At 38.9% G+C, this 20,741-nt stretch overlaps 3 protein-coding genes across 6 annotated transcripts in view; 1 reads left to right on the top strand and 2 right to left on the bottom strand.

The window, feature by feature from the left end:
* LOC124143111 (sodium- and chloride-dependent glycine transporter 2-like) overlaps window positions 1-20,741 on the bottom strand; it is a 38,683-nt gene that overhangs the window by 7,285 nt on the left and 10,657 nt on the right. For all 3 annotated transcript variants that reach the window (XM_046511939.2, XM_046511938.2, XM_046511937.2), the window contains exons 3-8: window positions 15,863-15,994; window positions 12,460-12,775; window positions 11,417-11,549; window positions 10,489-10,623; window positions 9,081-9,184; window positions 6,373-6,497 (exon numbers count right to left, since the gene is read on the bottom strand). In XM_046511939.2, the coding sequence (XP_046367895.1) occupies window positions 6,373-6,497; window positions 9,081-9,184; window positions 10,489-10,623; window positions 11,417-11,549; window positions 12,460-12,775; window positions 15,863-15,994 (945 nt within the window). The remainder of the gene's footprint in view (window positions 1-6,372; window positions 6,498-9,080; window positions 9,185-10,488; window positions 10,624-11,416; window positions 11,550-12,459; window positions 12,776-15,862; window positions 15,995-20,741) is intronic.
* LOC124128292 (myb-related transcription factor, partner of profilin-like) lies at window positions 469-3,339 on the top strand. Its single transcript, XM_048387961.1, has 8 exons — window positions 469-896; window positions 1,361-1,426; window positions 1,674-1,770; window positions 1,922-1,991; window positions 2,176-2,277; window positions 2,414-2,527; window positions 2,672-2,713; window positions 2,956-3,339. Exons 1-8 carry the CDS (start codon window positions 721-723, stop codon window positions 3,207-3,209), a joined length of 921 nt encoding a protein of 306 aa, XP_048243918.1. The 5' UTR covers window positions 469-720; the 3' UTR covers window positions 3,210-3,339.
* LOC124128291 (putative nuclease HARBI1) lies at window positions 2,375-5,817 on the bottom strand. Of its 2 annotated transcripts, none has more exons than XM_046491674.2 (5): window positions 5,071-5,817; window positions 4,324-4,446; window positions 3,999-4,133; window positions 3,417-3,645; window positions 2,375-2,470 (listed from the first exon to the last, which is right to left on the bottom strand). In XM_046491674.2, the coding sequence occupies exons 1-4, from the start codon at window positions 5,730-5,732 to the stop codon at window positions 3,420-3,422; spliced, it is 1,146 nt and encodes a 381-aa protein (XP_046347630.2). In that variant the 5' UTR covers window positions 5,733-5,817; the 3' UTR covers window positions 2,375-2,470; window positions 3,417-3,419. The 2 variants fall into 2 exon arrangements, with proteins under 2 accessions (XP_046347630.2, XP_046347629.2); XM_046491673.2 differs by lacking the exon at window positions 2,375-2,470 and adding an exon at window positions 2,973-3,104.

The following is a 20,741-nucleotide window of genomic DNA, read 5'->3' on the forward strand; positions in this document are numbered from 1 at the left end:
TTACATTCGGAACTAGTCGTTTAATTTCGCTCTTTAAATTTGCAAGAAGAAGTCAATATGTTTGATTGGATAAACCAAGCAATTGCTTTTGTGTTTATTGATAAGAATTGACTTTAATATGTACTGTAAATCTGGAAAGCTTTGCGAGCAGGAGAGTACTTCGAAACCTGCGAGTGACACACACTCGCCATAGTTTCATGACGCAGTTATTTATTGCAAGTTGACAAGAAACAAAAAATATAACGAGGCATATTTTTTTAATTCACTTCCATACGTTGGTAAACCAGCTAGTTCATGAATAAACAAACAATCCCTCACTTCCTGTATTTGCCTTATTACACATGGTCACTTAGTGGCAACAGCCTAGTTAGTCTAAGTTCACTAACGTGCCACATTACGTCAAGTTGTTGACAAAACAGTATTGGCGCTTAAGACGTTACGCGGATTTACACATTATACACACCAGGGTGCCGTTGTACAAAACAACCTTTACTAAGGTTGAACTTAGTTACTAAGGTTAATCTTAAGGTAACCTTATCAAAAAGTTACGCCCGTTGCACAAAACTACCTTTGGACAACCTTAACGTGGACAGGATACTTAGCGGCAACCTTAACTAAGGTTGAACTCTTTAGTGTGGGAGACTCAATTATGTCCGTAGTTACGGTTGAGAGTTATCTCCCCTGCTCGCATCTGCAGACGACTAATATTGCTACTTCAACATGACACAGCCGTCTACCAGCGCACAGAAACGGTGTCGGCAATCAAACTTTACATCAAGTGAGCTGACACTCTTGGCCGATGAAGTCAAGTGTCGCAGCCATGTTTTATTCGGCGCATTTTCTTCAACAATCACCAATCAATCCAAAATGAGGGAGTGGGATGCAATAGCCGCAAAGTAAGTTTTGCCATACATTCAACCTAGCTGATGCAGTTACTTTGTAAATGAGATCAAATCTATGTATCTATCATTGATATTATATTTGAAAGCATGACATGACATCCAGTGGTGTTAGAATAAATGTATTAATTTTCATTTTATATCTAACGTAATTACAGGCCAAAATAAATAAATAAATATCCCCCCCCCCCCCCCCCCCCCACCCCCCCCCCCCCCCCCCCCCCCCCCCACCCCCACACCCACCCACCCACCCACCATTAGATCTATATATTTCTATTTGAGTTCAAAATGTTTAATTTTGAACAGGATTTTTTTTCAGCCCAAAGTGGCAAGGAAAAATAGAAACCCTTCTTACCGGCCTGTTTGCGAAATATTGGCTAATAATCTTGAAAATACTACATTGTTGTCTAAATTAAATATGTTTGTGCATGTGTGCATAATTTTTTGTCAATCTGTTACAGAGTAAATGCCTGCTCGTCTGTTGAGAGAACAGGGGCTCAATTGAGAAAAAAGTGGAATGATTACAAGTAAGTATTAGATATATTCCATTGCTAGAATTTATTGGTGTGTACACATGTATTTGTAAGTATTTAACTACATTGTTGTGGTGTTCAAGTGTTTTGGTTTATAATAACAATTGGTAAATAAAAAATGGCAAACAATTGGTGAAATGTTAACAATCAACAGTTTATTTACAATATGAATTGCTTATGTTATAAAATGGCCCCTTTACAATGATCAATGTGAACATCAGCATGATTAATTAATTTACAGATCTCAGGTAAAAAGAAAGGCCATGGATGTCCGCAAAGAATCGTCCAAAACAGGAGGCGGTCCGGCACCATCACCTTTGACTGATCTGGAATTCAAAGTATGTTATAAAATTTTAATTTCCTTTAGAGGATTGTATTTCAAGGCTATCTGAATAGGAAAGTTAATTATGAAAGTGTCCCCTCACAACAACATTTATTAATATAATTCTTCTCCCCAAGTGTATATAGCTTGAATATTTCTATTTGTAGGTTGTATCACTGATTCCACAGTGTCAAATTGAAGGAATAGCTGGTGGACTGGAGTCTGAGGTTGGTGAAAGTAAGTGTTTGTTTTCAATTAATTTCACTATATATTCAAAATACAAAATAACTTTCATGTTGATTGAATATTTTCATTGAACTGGATGTATTTTCCAACACTGAGTATTGAAATAAACACTGGTAACAGTTTTGATTTACATGGACATAGATGATTATTTCATAAGAACTCATAACATTTTCAGCTTTCCCTACACTCAACGCATTGAATGAAGGTGACCTTGCCACAGTGGACTTCTTTGATACAATTATCACAAGTGAAGAGACACAGACCCTTGAAACACCTGGTACACTTATTCAATACTTTTTAAAAAATCATTCAATGTGCAGTTATTCATGATGTCAGTTAATTACAGTTTACCAATCTCAGATATATGAAATTACCATGTGTTCTGATGTAACCTAATTTCATCAAACTTGCAGGTCCTATCTTTATGTGTGGGAACACTGGCAGTGATGAGGCTTCATCAATGAGTCAACCTGTGGAATCAGCAGAAATGAGAGTAGATGAGACAAGTCATTCTTCAGTCACAAATGGTAAAAGTTTAAAAACTAGCCTATTTGAAAAAATAATCAACAATAATATAGAATTATACTTAATATCCAATCACCTGATGACTCCATATATCAAATCAAGCTGATAATAAGTGGATAATTAACTTATCTCTTGAATTTTTACAGCTAAGGATATCAAGATGAACAGATCCAGACAAAGAAGATATGGTATGACATTATTCTATATTTTGTGTACAGTCTTTTATAATCATGCCAATATTATTTTTGGATAATTCTTAACAATTTCAGTAAAAGCAATGTTTTGTGGAGACATATATTGGGTTTTAACTACTAATTTCCTGTATGATATTCTTTTATCTTAATGAAGTGTATTATTTTCATCAATGATTACTTCTGATCATGATAATATAATAAACATGATACATTGAATTTTCTAACAATTTTTAAAGAAAACTCACAGCAGCCACCGAAGCACATTGCCTCAATAATTGACGTTGAGACAGCCAAAGCAGATGCCCTCAAGGAGCTAATAGATGTGCAAAAGAGGATGCTCAGCATATCAGAGGAGCACTTGGTGGTACAGAGAGAAAGGCTTGACCTGGAGAAATCCAAATTTGAACTTTTGCAACGTCTTTTAATGAATCCAGGAAATAGATCTCCAAATACTTTGTCCCCAGTCATCAACTTTATGTTATCCTCCTAACCGTGCCAGCACCCCAGCTGATGTATCTGACTAGTGTTTTAAGGTTTTATATTAAGTGAGATTAATACATATTGTGTATAGAGAGAGTTAACAACCCTTTTATTTTCTGCCAATACATTTATGTTCATGCACTGCCCAGCTGTTTAGCTGTAATTGAAATAAATACATATGTGTATTCAATTGTTGTTTATTGTGTTGTTTACTTACAGCCTATGTAAATCTTTCAGTAATCAGCTTACTCCTAGTCGCACACCCATCCTGACACTGTCTGACTTCAGGATTGTTTTCTTCATCAACATGATCAACCACTGCTTCCTCTAGTGGTGGTGCAACCTTGTTGTCGATGCAGAAGTTGTGCAGCTTGAAAGTAGCCATAATTACAGCTACACATCTTTGTGGATTAAACCATAAACATCCGGTGGACTTATGGAGACATCTGAAAATGTCATATTATCAAGTTCTTGTATTTGTTACAAATTATGAACTAATTTCAACAATTACAGCATTAACATTATGTTCATACAATATCATTAATGATAATTTTCAAACACATATCTTATAAACAATTCAAAACTTCATAAATGTTCTTATTCCTGAATGGAACCATGGATAATTCACAATGAAGCTTGCATAACATGTTGGACCTACCATCCCACCAAAATTTAAAGAAAGGCATTTTATGTTATTGTTATTCTATTCTCTCTCTCTTCTCTGTAATAACTGACCAGTCCCTTATCTGGTTTTCGATTACATTTCTGAAACTAGACACATGTAATTTTGATATTATACCTGAATCTGGACTTTAGCACACCAAAGGCCCTTTCAACAGTGTTTCTTGTCCTGATATGGGCTGCATTGAACTTTTGTTCAGGCTTCGTCTGAGGATCTGCTAAGGGGGTTAGCATCCAAGGTCTGCATGCATATCTGTACAAATAGTAGAAGCCAAATAACATTTGTTTACAAATGTAGGATATTCATTCCTTACATAGTAACATCAGAAATATTAATGATAGTTACACAAACGTGGCACTTTCCTTCACAAAAATTCTAGTTTCAAAACTCTCAACTTTGTACCTATATTTAGTGCATTATGGATAAGGTTCAACTGGTTTACCCTGAGTCACCAAGCAGCCAACCATCAGGTGCAGTTTCTTCCATCCTCATCCCAACTTGACTACTACTCCAAATCAAAGAATCGTGAGTCGATCCTGGCCATTTTGCCACCACGTTGGTAAAGCTGTAATAGTAAACAATTCCACTTTAAACAGATGTTTGGTTTCCATTAAAGCAATGAAAATATTTTTGTATTGATAATCTAATATATATTATGAACAATCTAATATTATCAGACAATTTATATCTTTCGGATTTGATAACTTTCATTACATTCAAACTCATATTCCTACAATTTGAATACTTTGTAAATTAATATACGTAATCATAACTTTTTGACATGTCAAATCAGTTCAATGAAGACCACACACTAAATAATTAAAAGTACAATGTTTGTTAAAAGAAACAAAATTACATTTCATGTATCTTGAAATTAATGAGTTCTAGTAACACTCAGAAAATAATCCTAAAAATATTGTTGTATAAATGGTAACAAAATATAAGGCAACTTATATGTAGATAAGCAAAAAAAGATTGAATGAAGCTGGTTTCATTTGACAGGAAAGTAGTTTCGACTCGCTTGTGGGTCAAGGCCGTTGCTAGTGTAAACAGTACAGCGTAGTTTGCGGACCATGGCCCAGTTACCACTATTCTTTGAAAGTTGATTGCCGTTAATTGATTGATATCGATAAAAAAATATACATAATGTATCTTTATTGTAAAATAAGGGATCTACTGTACATCTTACCGGAGAGAGCTGTCGCATATCGCCTGCACATTGATGGCATGATATCCCTTCCGGCATATGTAGGCCGCTTCGTCGTTTGGTGATGGTCGTTTTATGGGAATAAGTGTTCCGTCGACGGCACCAAGAACTTTTGGGAAATGACCAATTCTATAGAATGCTTGCTGTACCTTGGTTTGCTGCTCGTGACTCCAGGGAAAAGTAATATTGTCTAAAACCGTGCATATTGCATTTACCGTTGAATGAAAACCTCTCGACACACTTGATTTATCCAAACCATGCAAATCTCCAATTTCAGAAAGAAATCCCCCTTTTCCTAAATATCTCAGCGTAAACAAAACTTGAGATTCCACTGTCATAGCGTACGAACGCTGTGTTGGTCTTTCGACCAAAGGACGAACTTTGTCTACGAGACAGAAAATGGCTTCGCGAGTGAGGCGATAACGCGATATCAGGTCCAAGTCTGTCAGTGTCTCAAGCTGCATGGTGCGATCTCGGAAAACACGCTGTTTCCTCAAACTTCTCTCAGTTTCCTCACACATCAACAAGAAAGTAGCCATGTTGAAATTCAATGAAGTATCAACCTTAGCGTGGCTAAGGTTGGGTCTGACCAACCTTAAAATTTTCACCTTAACTAAGGCTACCTTAGCGTAGGGTAGTTTCATGCAACAGGGGGTCAACCTTAGTAAAGGCCTAAGGTTAAAACTTAAGGATATAAGGTAACCTTAGCGCTAAGGTTGTTTTGTACAACGGCACCCAGGTTTTGCATTAATGCAAAAAAATAGTAACGTCAATTCTAAATTAACATTTGATTGCTCCTTTAAACCTGGGTACACATTTGTTAGATCTTAAATTTAAGATATGTGTATTAATGAAATATGTATTTGTTTTCTTTGTTGTTCAACGCCACAATCAAGCTTGTGAGTAAGTAAGTGCTTAATGAATTGGGAAAACTCCCTGTATAAGTCATAGTTTGTGATAGCATCGCCAATCATGTTGAAAGTATTGTTTGTTGTTTAACGCCGCACTCAGCAATGTTCCAGCTATATGACGGCGGTCTGTAACCAGTCAATCCAAGGATTGATGTCATGAGCATCGATCTACGCAAGTGGGATACGATGACATGCATCATCCATGTCAGCGAACCTGACCACCCATTCCCGTTAGTCGTCTTTTACGACATGCATAGTCGCTTCTAACGACAAGCATGGGTTGCTGAAGACCTATTCTACCCCGGATCTGCACGGGTGAAGGCTGTACTGGGTAAGATGTATTATCAGCCATCATCTGTACGATATGACATACCTGAGGTCTGGAAGTGTTCGATGGGGACATCACGTTTAAACGCCACATGCCCGGTGATGCAGAACACAGCGAAGCCGAAGAATATCTGTGACAGCAGCGTGATCACCGTGATGAATAACGCATCCCTGTAAATGAGACAGCAACTTTTATTAAATGTTTTGGTATTTTTCTGGTGCATTTGAAAAGAATGAGTGTTGTAACCGATCAAATATAATATTGTAATCAAACATTTAAAGATTTTATAACAATATGGAAAATGTTTGTCGTGCATCGGAAGAGTGGGCATGTTTTATCAGTAATAGTACAGTGGCCAACGGATAACCAGTGTCTGGCAAACGAACGGTTGATAGCATGAGCAAGGATATACGTCGTCGGGTTGTGATGACACAACCAACAACGTCGCGCATTGTGCAATGATGTGCCAACATTCTTTAAACCATGAATCGACATATCTTTCTTTATCACATAATAGGTAGGTTTTTCGGCAGGATAAAGCCAACGGATAAAACCGATATCCGTTGGGGTCATATGCGGATAGAGATGCAATTATCAAAGGTCAAGTAGGGACTACTTTCACTGTTTATAAACAAACATGGCGTCGCCCTTGTCATTCGGCGATCGAGTCCGAATTAACCATCGGGAATCTGAATAAGCTACAGGGATAATTGCTATCATTATCAAAAGAACAGTCTAATATACTGAAAATCAGTGTCTAACTGTGACGTAGATAAGGCATTTTATAAGTTTTGGCAACTTTGGAGATATAAATTTCGAAACAATTTTTCGAGGGCACGAGGCCTAGCCAAGCGGGATCAGTAGCCATATCTGTGCTTGTAGATCTCTGCGGCTTGAAACCTTCTCCACAAATTACAATAGTTGGATTCGGCCGAAATATGTTTCAATTGTTACCTTGCTTCGTTTTGTCGCTGTGTGTACATCACTTCTTAACGTTATGACAGGACAGGCCGACTATCAACAACGTCTGAACGTGACCGTGACGTCTTATAGACTAGGGTTAGAGTAGCTTCCCTTTGACAAAGGGCAGTTACTCTAGCGGACAAGGCTCGCTAAATACAATGTTTAATCCTAACGCAGGATATTTACCATCCCCAAACACACTCGCGTGATAACCTCTATATATTATCAAATAAACCTGTACTGTCGAGCGGAAGAAAGTATACACTTGAAAACTGAATTTGACCAAAACATTATAAACGTAATCAAAATGCACCAGACCGAAAAAAGTCGCCAAAACACTGCGAACGAAAGGTCACAACCACAACTATGCTACTCGCATCAAATACATCACCATCAAATAACCATTTCTTGTTTGTATCATATTTAGAAACCATTATTCATGGTGTATACTTTCTTTTGCACGGCAACCAATGTTGCGTTACTCTGTCCTCAAGCAGATTGGATGATCTCGACCAATTCTGCTATCTGATCTTCCGGTGATCACCAAATCTCATTAAAATCTTATATTAGTTCTCGCTACCGCCAAACAAAGGTCTGAGGACATCCCGGGGCACGTCGGAACGACCTTTCATCATACCAATTAAAGCGTCGCTTACCAGATAATGAAAGTGACAGATGGAATGTGTTTTCATATTATGCAACCTCAAAGATTTAACACGAGTCCTTCCGAACGACAGTTATGGGCTTTATGGCTGAAACCATACATTCTTGGCCATCTATTAGCCATTCCAATTTAGAATTTGTAACCGAGAATTTGTTAAAATATGGTTCTGAACGTAGCCGCCAGTTTGAAACTAGTGCCGTGAAGCACGAGAAAGCTGCCTTCTGATTGGCTAATACCGACTTCTTGTCACACTCCCCTACCCAGAGTTCCATGTGACCAGCATCGTACCTCTGCCAAAGGCATTCGTCACATCTTACACAGTCAATTCAAAATATTGCATATGTTTTTCATCCGTTTCATTTTTAACAAGTCTACATATCTAGATAAACATATGTCATAGAGTGCACGTGGTAAACTTTCATTGAGAAAATATCCTAATTCATGAAAAACTATTTCAATTTGCGTAGTTATCCTATGTTTACATTGGTTGTCCGGCTCCACGTGCTGTCATCGAAACCCTACGGAGAGCTAGCGATACGGTCTCTTTGGTGTGTAAATATGAAATATGTATTGTCATTCAACTCACTGTCGAAGTTGTAGTAGCATATGTATATAATTATGCAAAACAATATGTACAGCGCCCCTAAAAACTTGAATAAGGCCGTTCTATTCTGATTTCTGAAAAAGCGCATTTGTTAACAAAGAAGAGAAAAGTCCGGTCACGTGACATGCAAATTAGCCTGTTGCAATGGTGTTATGCTAAGTCACCACTGCGCCTGAGCGTGTTCTTGTCAGTGCCCCCCCCCCCCCCCCCCCCCCCCCCCCCTTTTTTTATTTCGAAAAAAATCTTTATTTCTGTATAAATTACCACCAAAGACAATAAATAGATCTTAACTGTGCACACACCCCACCCCACCCCACCCCATCCCCCTTTTCAAAAAAGCCGTATCCGCCCATGCCATTGGTCGGTAAAAGTTCGCGAAAGGTCGGTGTGAAGTTATCCTTAATGGGATGTCTTCAGATCTTTGGTTAGCGGTAGCGAGAACTGAGATTGGATGATTACCTGACTATATTGTGGAAAAAAATATTTTTCAATTTGTTGTCAAATTAAGCGAAAGGAACTCACCTAAAACAGTTGTTGTTGACTGGGTTGTGGGCTGCCATTGTTATTAGGAACCCGTAGCTAATTCCCATTTGATACAAACTCAGTCCGAGTGCCTCCATCCACACCTGAATGTTAAAGAAATCATCATTAGAGTGAGTGAGTGAGTGAGTGAGTGAGTGAGTGAGTGAGTGAGTTTTAACACCCTTGAACAATAGTCCAGTTCTAGACGTTTCAACTGATGAAACCCAGGAGGACGGGTATGGTGATGGGCGTACCCTGATTCAAACCCTCGATCGTCGAAATCTTGCCAGACAAAGGGATGTACAGTTTGAACAGGATTTCAGTTATATCACGACATGTCAGCTCGATGTGGGAGGAAAGCCCTACGTGATGGAGGTTCTGGTCTTTTCTACTGATGGAACCACGAGCACGGGGATGGTGATGACAAACCAAGAATTAGATTCAGAGTATCTCTTATTAGAACCATCGATTAGCGGAACCTGGCAATACTAGGGGAAGTAATTTTGCATATCGAATTGTTGCGGCTTAGAAGATTGGTCAACCCTAACGGTGGTGACAAATATCATTTCTGTAACAAAATGGATGATGCTGTCAAAAATGCATGGATTTGACAATGTTGAACATTATTTCCGTTATATCGCGAGCATGTATTCCTGTTTGTTGTTTAACGCCCCACTCACCAATATTCCAGCTATATGACGGCGGTCTGAAAATAATCGAGTCTGGACCAGACAATCCAGTGATTGACATCATGAGCATCGATCCACGCAATTGGATTACGATGACACGCATCAACCAAGTCAGTGAGCCTGACCACCCGATCCCGTTAGCCGCCTCTTACGACATGCATAGTCGCCTTTTACGGCAAGCATGGGTTGCTGAAGACCTATTCTACCCTGGATCTTTACCGGGCGCATGTATTCTTGATGTAGGATGAAAATCCAAGACGATCCTGATGGAGCACATGTATGGTGCTGCAAAAGGTGGTGCAGAAATACCTAGAAACAGGGCGAACCCACGACCATACTGTTACGTTTCAGACACGCTTTAAATGACTGGGTTACCTGCCCCTGAACCCGTGAAGATTCCGGTGTAGAATAGGTCTTCAGCAACCCATGCTTGCCGTAAAAGGTGACTATGCTTGTCGTAAAAGGAGACTAACGGGATCGGGTGGTCAAGCTCGCTGACTTGGTTGATCCATGTCATCGATTCAAATTGCGTGTTCATGATATCAATCACTTGATTGTCTGGTCCAGACTCGATTATTTACAGACCGCCGTCATATAGCTGGAATTTTGCTGAGAGCGGCGTTAAACAACAACAAACAAACCAAACCAACCAATCTGTCCCTGATGGGACATCAGTGTGTCTATGATGACATAAAGATGTTAGCATTAAAACACTTTACCTTTGGATCAATAAGTTTTTCAAAGTGTGGCATGATGAAGAACATGACACCGTCTACAGCACCGGGGAGGGAGGAACTGCGGACCAGGAACACCAGGATGAGGATGTAGGGACAGGACACTGTGACGTACACGATCTATAACGGACAATATACATTGGTGAGTGAGTTGAAAGCCAAACACTATGCAGGTCTTAGGAGTGTACTACTGCTACTTCTACTACCACTGCTACTTCTACAACTACTACTACCACTACTACTACCACCACCACCACCACTACTACTACTACTTCTGCTAACACTATTCCTAATGCTGTTCCTTCTGCTACTACTACTTCTGTTCGTACTATTATTACTACTACTGTTGCTGCTACTACTACTACTGCTGTTGCTGTAGCTGCTACTACTACTACTACTACTGCTGTTGCTGCTACTACTACTACTACTGCTGCTCGTACTATTATTACAACTACTGTTGCTGCTACTACTACTACTGCTGTTGCTGCTACTACTACTACTGCTGTTGCTGTTGCTGCTACTACTACTACTGATAATACTACTGTTGCTGTCGCTGCTACAGTTACTACTTATACAGATGATGCTCCTACTACTGCTGTTACTACTACTTCTACTGTTACTACCACTACTACTACTTCTAATATTGCTTCTGATATACTGCCAGTACTACTATTACCATGGCTGCTACTACTAGAGCTGCTACTACTACCACAACTACTACTACAACTGCTACTACCACTAATACTGATGCTACCACTACTACTTCCGCTGCAGCTACTACTGCTACTACAACTACAACTTCTACTACTACTTATACTACTACTGTTGTTACTTTTACTACTAAATCAATATGTTATTATTATTATGTTATTGTTCCCCGTCATATATTACATTGCAATATATACCCCCTTACCTTGCCAGATAATTTGACCCCATTGAGTAGGCACAAATATACAGACAGGAAGGTCACCGCAAGACAACCGATCAGCGGCCATCTTAGTGTCCCCATATTCTCCACACCATCTGATATATCTAGAACTTGGTTTCTGAAACACGAACAATGAAAAGTGAGCGAGTGGAATGCGTTTGACTCTGTTATAGCAGCACACATTTCAGTGTGTATACGGCGCATCAGCTTAAGGAGGGAGCAGTGCCCAAAGTGATGTAGGTCCTAGATATTTAACACCTTGGTAAAACCAACGAGGACAAATATGGTGTGGACTAACTCTGATCCATGATTCAAACATGTATCGCATTTGTTTATAGCCCCTATAGACACCATCCCTAAAGGCATTTTAAGCGCCACGGGACGAGGTAGAATAAGAGCCTATTTTGGACAACTGGAAATGTCAAATGTTATGGTAACGGAATTAATATTTTTATATGTAAATTATCAGAAATGTTCAAATGGCTCATAACTATTGTTTTGGAGGTTTCTGAAACGATGAAACATATATGGGTGGCTAAAATGTGCGAACAATTGTGATCTTTTTAACTACAAATGAAATATATGTGCAACTCCAAGATGATATTTTTTATTACATGTTTTTCTATGCCCTATCTACAGCAAAAGTCGAAGACTTGCTCACTTTCAAATATTAGAAAGTGCTTCATAACCTCATGTCAACCTTTTTGACACATTTTTCCTTACCTAATCATTTTGTTGTTGTTGGAAGCCCAACACATACATATGATTAAAAGAATCCTTTTTATGACACATGACAGCTTTTATATCGATATCGAGACGTTAGATTTCATTTCTGAAATCCAAATACTCAATGAGTCATAACAGGTCCTTACCTTCCTTATCCTTTGGTTTTAAATCACTTTTAAATAAATTGATATGTCTGAAGATGTAGACATGATATAATAAATATATCAAAGCAGAAACTGTTTTAAATGTTTGAATGTTTTTAAGTTACACTGACTTTGGTCCATATTATTTAAATAACATACCGAAAGAATTCTTCGGAGGCCGAGATTTCTACATGACTTTCATTTCCAGTCGACAAGTTTGTCAACCTGCCGAGCGTAGTCTTTATCCCGTAGTCTGAGAAGTTGCTGTGAAGGGCTGTGGAGTTGTAGGCTGTCAATGTTCTATTGATGTGTGACGTCCCGTCGACACAGTTCTGTGTGTTCCACTCCTGGTTGCACTGTGTCCAAGGCAGAGTGGGGAAGAAGGAGAAGTAGAGGTAGTATAGAATCCAGGCGAAGAAGACTGGGTAGTAGATGGCGAATAACCAGGATATCATGACTGAACCCAGGCCAACCCCTGCAACATGAGGACATAGAATGAGATTAGAATAATACCTTAATATTGGAGGAAACAACTGCGCTTGGCGAATAGCAAGGGTAACATCACTGAACCAAGTCCAACGTTCAGAAGGAAGGCTAGAAGGTGAGAATAAAGCTAGGCTTGGAGGGACGTAGATGGCTAATGGTCAGGGAGCCACGAGGATGGTATGATAACAGAAGTATACGTTAATAATATCTGAATGCATTTATTCACAAGCGGCATAAAACATCATATGTTTATGACAACAGAACTACAACATGATAAAGAGAGAACACTTTCTTCTGCCGGACTTGAATGAACTTGAGCTTGCGTGTCAAAAGAAGCGTCACTAAAATATGTAAACCGTTCACTGCATTGCATTCGGCGGAGGCTCGAAGAAAGAAAAAGAAGCGTCAATCAAACATGGGAAATAACCCTGCTGAGTGCCTTTATAAGTTTCAGAATATTGACGAGTGCGGTTTTAACCAGGAAGGTATGCGATTAATCAGTGTCACAGTCAAATACGGCCTTTCTTAGATAAACATCATCCGAGATATTATTCCAAAGTTGTTCAAATTCGATGCAGTTTGCAACGCGCTATTTCGACACTAGACCTCCATTAACATGGATTAACACTACCTCGTCAGTGTGACTGGTTTTAGGATGTACATGTATCATATGTCATAGGTTTTTTTCATAATATTGATTTTATAATTCATCCTTGCGTTTGAGAAAATCGGTGGCCTGTAAACCCAAAGTGCGAAGTAAGTAACGTTCTCGTCAACAAAGAAAAGCGTAAAGTACTCAGGCAGCCGGAAATACACACTGATGAGGTGAAATAGATCAATGCATGTATCGACACAGTTATCCTAATCGGTGGTACAGTAAACTACGGTTATACCGAACACGCTTATAACGAAATGGCCGATATAACGAACTTATTTTTAGTCCCGTCCATTTGTTGTATATATATGATGTATCTATGTTTATAACGAACTACGGTTATAGCGAACTTAATTTAGTGGTCCCTTTGAGTTCGTTATAACCGTAGTTTACTGTACTAACACAATCATTAGAGCCACTACTCAAGTTCTTACCTTTGACATCACACTCATCACAGTCTTCAGGCCAGACTGGGTAAGTGCCCTATTGCAATTGTTCGATTTCGTTTTATAATATATTATTTTTATGATTCCGTTTTTACACCAACTGTAACTCGTGAACCGGTTGACAGCATGTAGATTCATGGGAACTAGTACTTCATCACATTCGGGACTAAGAGTGGATATTTCAAAATTAATTCAGTTAAAATGACACAGTTTACCCTATATCTTTTGCGACTGTCAAACTTGGCACGTTCTAGCAGCATGAGTAGCCAGTCACTGTTTGTTCTTTGGCTTATGTCACATGCCATGTACTTTTCCAGTCATATTTGCGTCCGCTGGCCTAGAATCGTGGAATCTTAGTTTTGAGTGTAGAGTATGCGGTCAGGTAATATTCCGTGAATTCGATGCTGTTTCACACGCGAATGAATAATTATGAAATGCGACTTCGCCTCTGTTATAAGAGTAAACTCTTTCTTGTCTTTTAGATTCTTATTTAAAACTTGCCGATGGGTTATACAAATATTTGAAAAAAACAACTCAAGGAACAACTGATTATCTGTCCCTCCTGAAATTAATGTTGAATGACTCTCGCCAAGGCTCGGGACTTACAACTTTAATTTCACTGGGGCACGGCTAATCCGTCATTCCTCGTCACTCGTAAATTATTGTCTATATAATTCCGTATTTAAATTATCTTCTCATATTCTCAAACCCTCACAAAACACCGTCACAAATGTGTGTACAGCAGGTGAGACCTCGTCCGGTGGTCTTAGCTCAGCATGTTTGGAAACATTTACTGAAGGATTTGTTTCAAATCAATTCTACAGATTGAATCTCGTTGACTGACTACAATGCAAATTGGTCCGTTTCAGGAAACTGTGAAGGTATAGTTGATAGAATTTTGGTAATGTATCAAAACAATAAAACACGATGCCCGTATTCTTGACGAACTCCGTCCTAACTATCAGATTCATGGAAGATTGAATAGGAAGAAGATGAGAAGTAGGTGGTGAATAGTGAGGACACCATCACTGACCCATGATCCACACACATACAACACAGGGGAGGGGAGGTCAATGGATCTCCTTCCTAACTCTGACACACATCAACGAAGATGGATCACCAAGAAGATGAGAAGTAGGTGGTGAATAGCGAGGACACCATCACTGACCCATGATACACACACATACAACACAGGGGAGGGGAGGTCAATGGATCTCCTTCCTAATTCTGACACACATCAAAAAGATGGATCCCCATAGAAGATGAGAAGTCGGGGTAGGTGGTAGAAAGGTGAAAAAATAACCCGGATACCAAGCACTGATCCCAAAAGGGAAACAAAACCTACATGAGTGAACAAAAAGTTCTAAGGCTTGTACTGTTATTCAAGTTTTTCCCATCCAACATATGTTCGGTCAGAAATAAAGTGACGCAAAGACCCAGCGGACATCGTGCTACTGTAAACCAATCCTTCGTCATCGAGTTGAACTAACAAAGCTCACCGACTAATCTCCACAATAGATTTATTTTGCTGAGCTGGATCATTGCCATGAGTAATAGTGCAATTCGTAACATAAAACGTCCTTTGTTCTCTGTGTGGAGATAATTAAAACGCGAAATGTTTTAAGGAGAAGCTACATGTTTGTTCCACAGTCTGGTACCCAATGTCAGTCCAGGGCCCACTTGCACAAAGCGATCTTAGCGCTACGACTATTGTAAGCCTATGTTAAAGTATGGGAGTTAAGATCATCTTAGCGCTAAGATCGCTTTGTGCAAGTGGGCCCAGGACTAGACTTTGTAATTCGTGCCCCTATGTCACCAGTCGTTATTTCTATTAACATAGCGTTATCTCTGAATGATTAGGGTAACCGCTAACTGCTAGATGGATAGACATGATAGAATTTACATTAGTAGACAAACAGAGGGTGCTTTGATCGATTTGAATCACACTTGCGGGGAATGTCAATCTGCCACCTACCTCGCAATGGCGGACATATTTTCCATGCGCTGATTGGTCCACCTCGAGAGTACTGGCCCACGAACATCTCCAGATACGTCAGTGGTACAGACCCCAGCAGAGTGAAGATGATGAACGGGATAAGGAAACTACCTGGAAAGAAAGGATGTAAACATATTATGGAGTGTGGGCTGCAATCTGATAGGTTGAAAAGATTTGTTAAATGGGGTTTGATTCCGGAATTCTTCTTTCTAGTTCATTTGAATACTTTTATGATATATAATATATATATATAAAGAAAGGAGAATATATATATATGTTACAGGAAACAAGTATAATCAGTGATAAAGTCTAATGACTGAAAATTTCAGTGATTATGTCTTATAACTGATTCACTCGGTGGTTATGTCTAATTACTGAAATCTAAAAAAAATATATATACTCGTATATTTCATTATATATATATAGTTCTGTCTTTCCGATATACTTTTCATTGCATCCACTACAAACAATCAAGTAAATAACATTTCTAGTATCACAAGTCATATTTTGTTTTACAGTAAATTTAGTGTCCTTGGTAATTTGGACTGAACAGCCTTCAATTATATTGCTGCAAGTTATATTAGGCAACGTTTGTCACCGCACTTAGAAACCTGTGGAGTGATGACAACAGAATCAAATTTAGAACTTGTCAAAATCTTTCTAAGATTTTTGGGTTGTCTTTGGCTGTTGATAATTTTGTATTTGCTCAATATCTTCTCCATGTTAATACTTTGATTCAAAATAGGCAGGTATCGTTGAACCATGGATAATGTTTCTTCATGATTAGGGTTGAAGGTAGATACTAGAGTTAAATTATTCCCCATATTGTTTTCTTCAGACTTTTCTCTCAGTTTTAGTTGCTTAATACTTAGCGCCTTCTGTATGCTATCTTCAATTAGCTTTGCGGGATAATTTTGATGCAGTAGGAAACTCTTAAGTTCAGCAAGGCGAGTAGTTTTAACATCATTCCCGGAAACAATGGTAACAAATACATCTTGCGAGACAGTAAGGGATATTTCGTTTTGTATGATACGGGTGACATGATCCAAAATCCAAATATTGGTGCGTATCAGTATCTTTATCAAAGATATCAGTTTGTACAAATCTCCCAGATATTAAATTGATTCCTACATCGAGAAAGGTTAAACTGGATTCGCTTTTTTCCATAGTGAAATTGAGTGACGCATTAAGTGAATTTAAAATTTCATGAACAGCTGTAAGTTGACTTTCGCTGGTTTTTAATATGACAGTCGTCTAAAAACCTTTTCCATGAGGATTCAATTTGTTCTTTCATAGATTCACCAAGAGTGTCTCTCACCTTATCATAAAACATATTCTCTAAAAATCCCAACATAAGGGTTGCATAAGTAGGGTATAGTATAAAAGTATGAATGAACTAGAACTATATGTATGTATGTATGTATGTATGTATGTATGTATGTATGTATGTATGTATGTATGTATGTATGTATGTATGTATGTATGTATGTATGTATGTATGTATGTATGTATGTATGTATGTTTGTATGTATGTATGTATGTAATATATATATATATATAAATATATCATAAAAGTATTCAAATGAACTAGAAAGAAGAATTCCGGAATCATGTGATATATGCAAACCTAATTATATTTACAAAATAATTAAATATAAAACGTCCATTCAAGGGAATAAGGGCAAAATACATTATAGCAGTGGAATGAATAAACCACTAAAAATCAGTGATGATACAAGGTATTCGCGAAAACGTTAAGCATGTCCCGCCCTAGTCTGTCATACAGACCCAGAAAAATATATCCAATACAGCCAATGCAAGTCCATAATGTTTGGATTACTGAAGTATCTTAAAATTAAGAAAGTCTCTGAAAATGAAGTAAGTCTCTGGGGTCCTTTTTATTATATGTTATAACTATAATTTAACAACTGGGTTCTGTGTGTGTGTGTGTGTGTGTAAAACATGTTCATTTCAGAGACTTGATGTCAATCAAGTCCCGCCCTATCGGTAACACCCGTCATGTCTGCTGCACCTCCATATCAACCTGTGTGGTATGGTAACCTGTATATATTTGTAAAGCCATGTCTACTGCAGCTCCATATCAACCTGTGTCATATGTTAGCATGTACATCTTTGTAAAGCCATGTCTGCTGCAGCTCCATATCAACCTGTGTGGTATGGTAACATGTATATCTTTGTAAAGCCATGTCTGCTGCACCTCTATATCAACCTGTGTGATCTGTTAACATGCATATCTTTGTTAAGCCATGTCTGCTGCACCTCTATATCAACCTGTGTGATCTGTTAACATGCATATCTTTGCGAAGCCATGTCTGCTGCACCTCTATATCAACCTGTGTGATCTGTTAACATGCATATCTTTGTGAAGCCATGTCTGCTGCACCTCTATATCAACCTGTGTGATCTGTTAACATGCATATCTTTGCGAAGCCATGTCTGCCGCACCTCCATATCAACCTGTGTGACCTGTTAACATGTATATCTTTGTGAAGCCATGTCTGCTGCACCTCTATATCAACCTGTGTGATCTGTTAACATGCATATCTTTGTGGAGACATGTCTGCTGCACCTCTATATCAACCTGTGTGATCTGTTAACATGCATATCTTTGTGAAGCCATGTCTGCTGCACCTCTATATCAACTTGTGTGATCTGTTAACATGTATATCTTTGCGAAGCCATGTCTGCTGCACCTCTATATCAACTTGTGTGATCTGTTAACATGTATATCTTTGCGAAGCCATGTCTGCCGCACCTCTATATCAACCTGTGTGATCTGTTAACATGTATATCTTTGTAAAGCCATGTCTGCTGCACCTCTATATCAACTTGTGTGATCTGTTAACATGTATATCTTTGTGAAGCCATGTCTGCTGCACCTCTATATCAACCTGTGTGATCTGTTAACATGTATATCTTTGTGAAGTATTGTCTGCTGCACCTCTATATCAATTTGTGTGGTATGTTAACCTGTATATCTTTGTAAAGCCATGTCTGCTGCACCTCCATATCAACCTGTGTGATCTGTTAACATGCATATCTTTGTGAAGCCATGTCTGCTGCACCTCTATATCAACCTGTGTGATCTGTTAACATGTATATCTTTGTGAAACCATGTCTGCTGCACCTCTATATCAACTTGTGTGGTATGTTAACCTGTATATCTTTGTAAAGCCATGTCTCCTGACGTCTATATCAACATGTGCGATATGTTAACATGTATATATTTGTAAAGCCATGTCTGCTGCACCTCTATATCAACCTGTGTGATCTGTTAACATGCATATTTTTGTAAAGCCATGTCTGCTGCACCTCTATATCAACCTGTGTGGCATGTTAACATGTATATCTTTGTAAAGCCATGTCTGCTGCACCTCTATATCAACCTGTGGGATCTGTTAACATGTATATCTTTGTAAAGCCATGTCTGCTGCACCTCCATATAAACCTGTGCGATATGTTACCATGTATATCTTTGTAAAGCCATGTCTGCTGCACCTCTATATCAACCTGTGGGATCTGTTAACATGTATATCTTTGTAAAGCCATGTCTGCTGCACCTCCATATAAACCTGTGCGATATGTTACCATGTATATCTTTGTAAAGCCATGTCTGCTGACCTCTATATAAACCTGTGCGATATGTTAACATGTATATCTTTATAAAGCCATGTCTGCTGCACCTCTATATAAACCTGTGTGATCTGTTTACATGTATATCTTTGTGAAGCCATGCCTGCCGCACCTCTGTATCAACCTGTGTGATCTGTTAACATGTATATCTTTGTGAAGCCATGCCTGCTGCACCTCTATATCAACTTGTGTGATATGCTATTATGTATATCCCTGCAGAGCCGTATTTACTGCACCTATTTATATATCGGTATATTTGAACAAACACTCTACATAACTGGTTCCAGAGTGCCAAAATAGGCTAGGCGGAAGAATATATTTGCCAAGAACATAACAAATCACTTGTGTGGGCATTACATTAGAGCGCGAAAACCCACAAGGAGACCGATACTGGTACTTCTCGACAGGCAACGATGTATCCGATGGACACGTCAACGTCTAAGATGGACCAGGTTTAGGTGGTGTAACGTCGTCTTTAGTGACGTGACGAATCACGTTTTAATGTCAACGATGCTGATGGGCGTGTTCGAGTGTATCGTCGAGCTGGTAAACGTTTCTATGATTGCTGTGTAATGCAAATGGTCGCAGGTGGAAGTGTTATGATTTGGGCAGGGAGTACTGGACGGGGTAGCACCGACCTTCACATTGTGGATGGCAATATCACGGGGATGAGATTTTGACTCCAATTGGCTCCAAATGCTCTCCGACAGTACATGGCATTTCAACACGACAATGCGAGTCAACATGTTGCCCCGATCTGTACTGCATTCCAGGCCCAAAGCAACATCGATGACTTACCGTGGCCAGTATGTTCCCAGGTCCAATAGAGCATCTATGAGACAAGCTGGCGCATGCTTTGGTACAGTAATGGCAGAACATCAGAATGGTCAAGAGTGTCATCGAGTCGATGAGACGACATTGTCAAGCATGCATAGACTCCAGGGGAGGACAAATGCTTTACTGAACTGTTTGATTAGAGTTAAGAATGACACGTGTGATTTTGTCCTCTGAGGGTGCATGTGTTTGATGGCACGTCGTTTGAACTGTAAGTCTCACAGCTGAACAGACCACTTTTGTTGCAACATCACATGGAGCTTCTACATATGCTGTATATTTTATACATTGACGTTTCCGACTCAATAGATTACGGTCGATTTGTCATGGTGTATCTGTATTTGTTGAATATATGTTAACATTTGGGTAT

This window comes from Haliotis rufescens, unplaced genomic scaffold, assembly GCF_023055435.1.
Source record: "Haliotis rufescens isolate VD_foot unplaced genomic scaffold, xgHalRufe1.0.p SCAF_10, whole genome shotgun sequence".
Taxonomy (NCBI): domain Eukaryota; kingdom Metazoa; phylum Mollusca; class Gastropoda; order Lepetellida; family Haliotidae; genus Haliotis; species Haliotis rufescens.

What these genes read in the sequence shown, in the direction of transcription:
- LOC124128292 (XM_048387961.1), top strand. Translation starts at nt 721, where the DNA reads ATGACACAGCCGTCTACCAGCGCACAGAAACGGTGTCGGCAATCAAAC. An exon ending in GGAGTCTGAGGTTGGTGAAA is followed by an intron (nt 1,992 to 2,175) that starts GTAAGTGTTTGT and finishes TAACATTTTCAG; the next exon opens with CTTTCCCTACACTCAACGCA. An exon ending in ATCCAGACAAAGAAGATATG is followed by an intron (nt 2,714 to 2,955) that starts GTATGACATTAT and finishes CAATTTTTAAAG; the next exon opens with AAAACTCACAGCAGCCACCG.
- LOC124128291 (XM_046491674.2), bottom strand. Translation starts at nt 5,732, where the DNA reads ATGAAACTACCCTACGCTAAGGTAGCCTTAGTTAAGGTGAAAATTTTA. An exon ending in ATATGCGACAGCTCTCTCCG is followed by an intron (nt 4,447 to 5,070) that starts GTAAGATGTACA and finishes TTACTATTACAG; the next exon opens with CTTTACCAACGTGGTGGCAA. An exon ending in GTGCTAAAGTCCAGATTCAG is followed by an intron (nt 3,646 to 3,998) that starts GTATAATATCAA and finishes TGACATTTTCAG; the next exon opens with ATGTCTCCATAAGTCCACCG.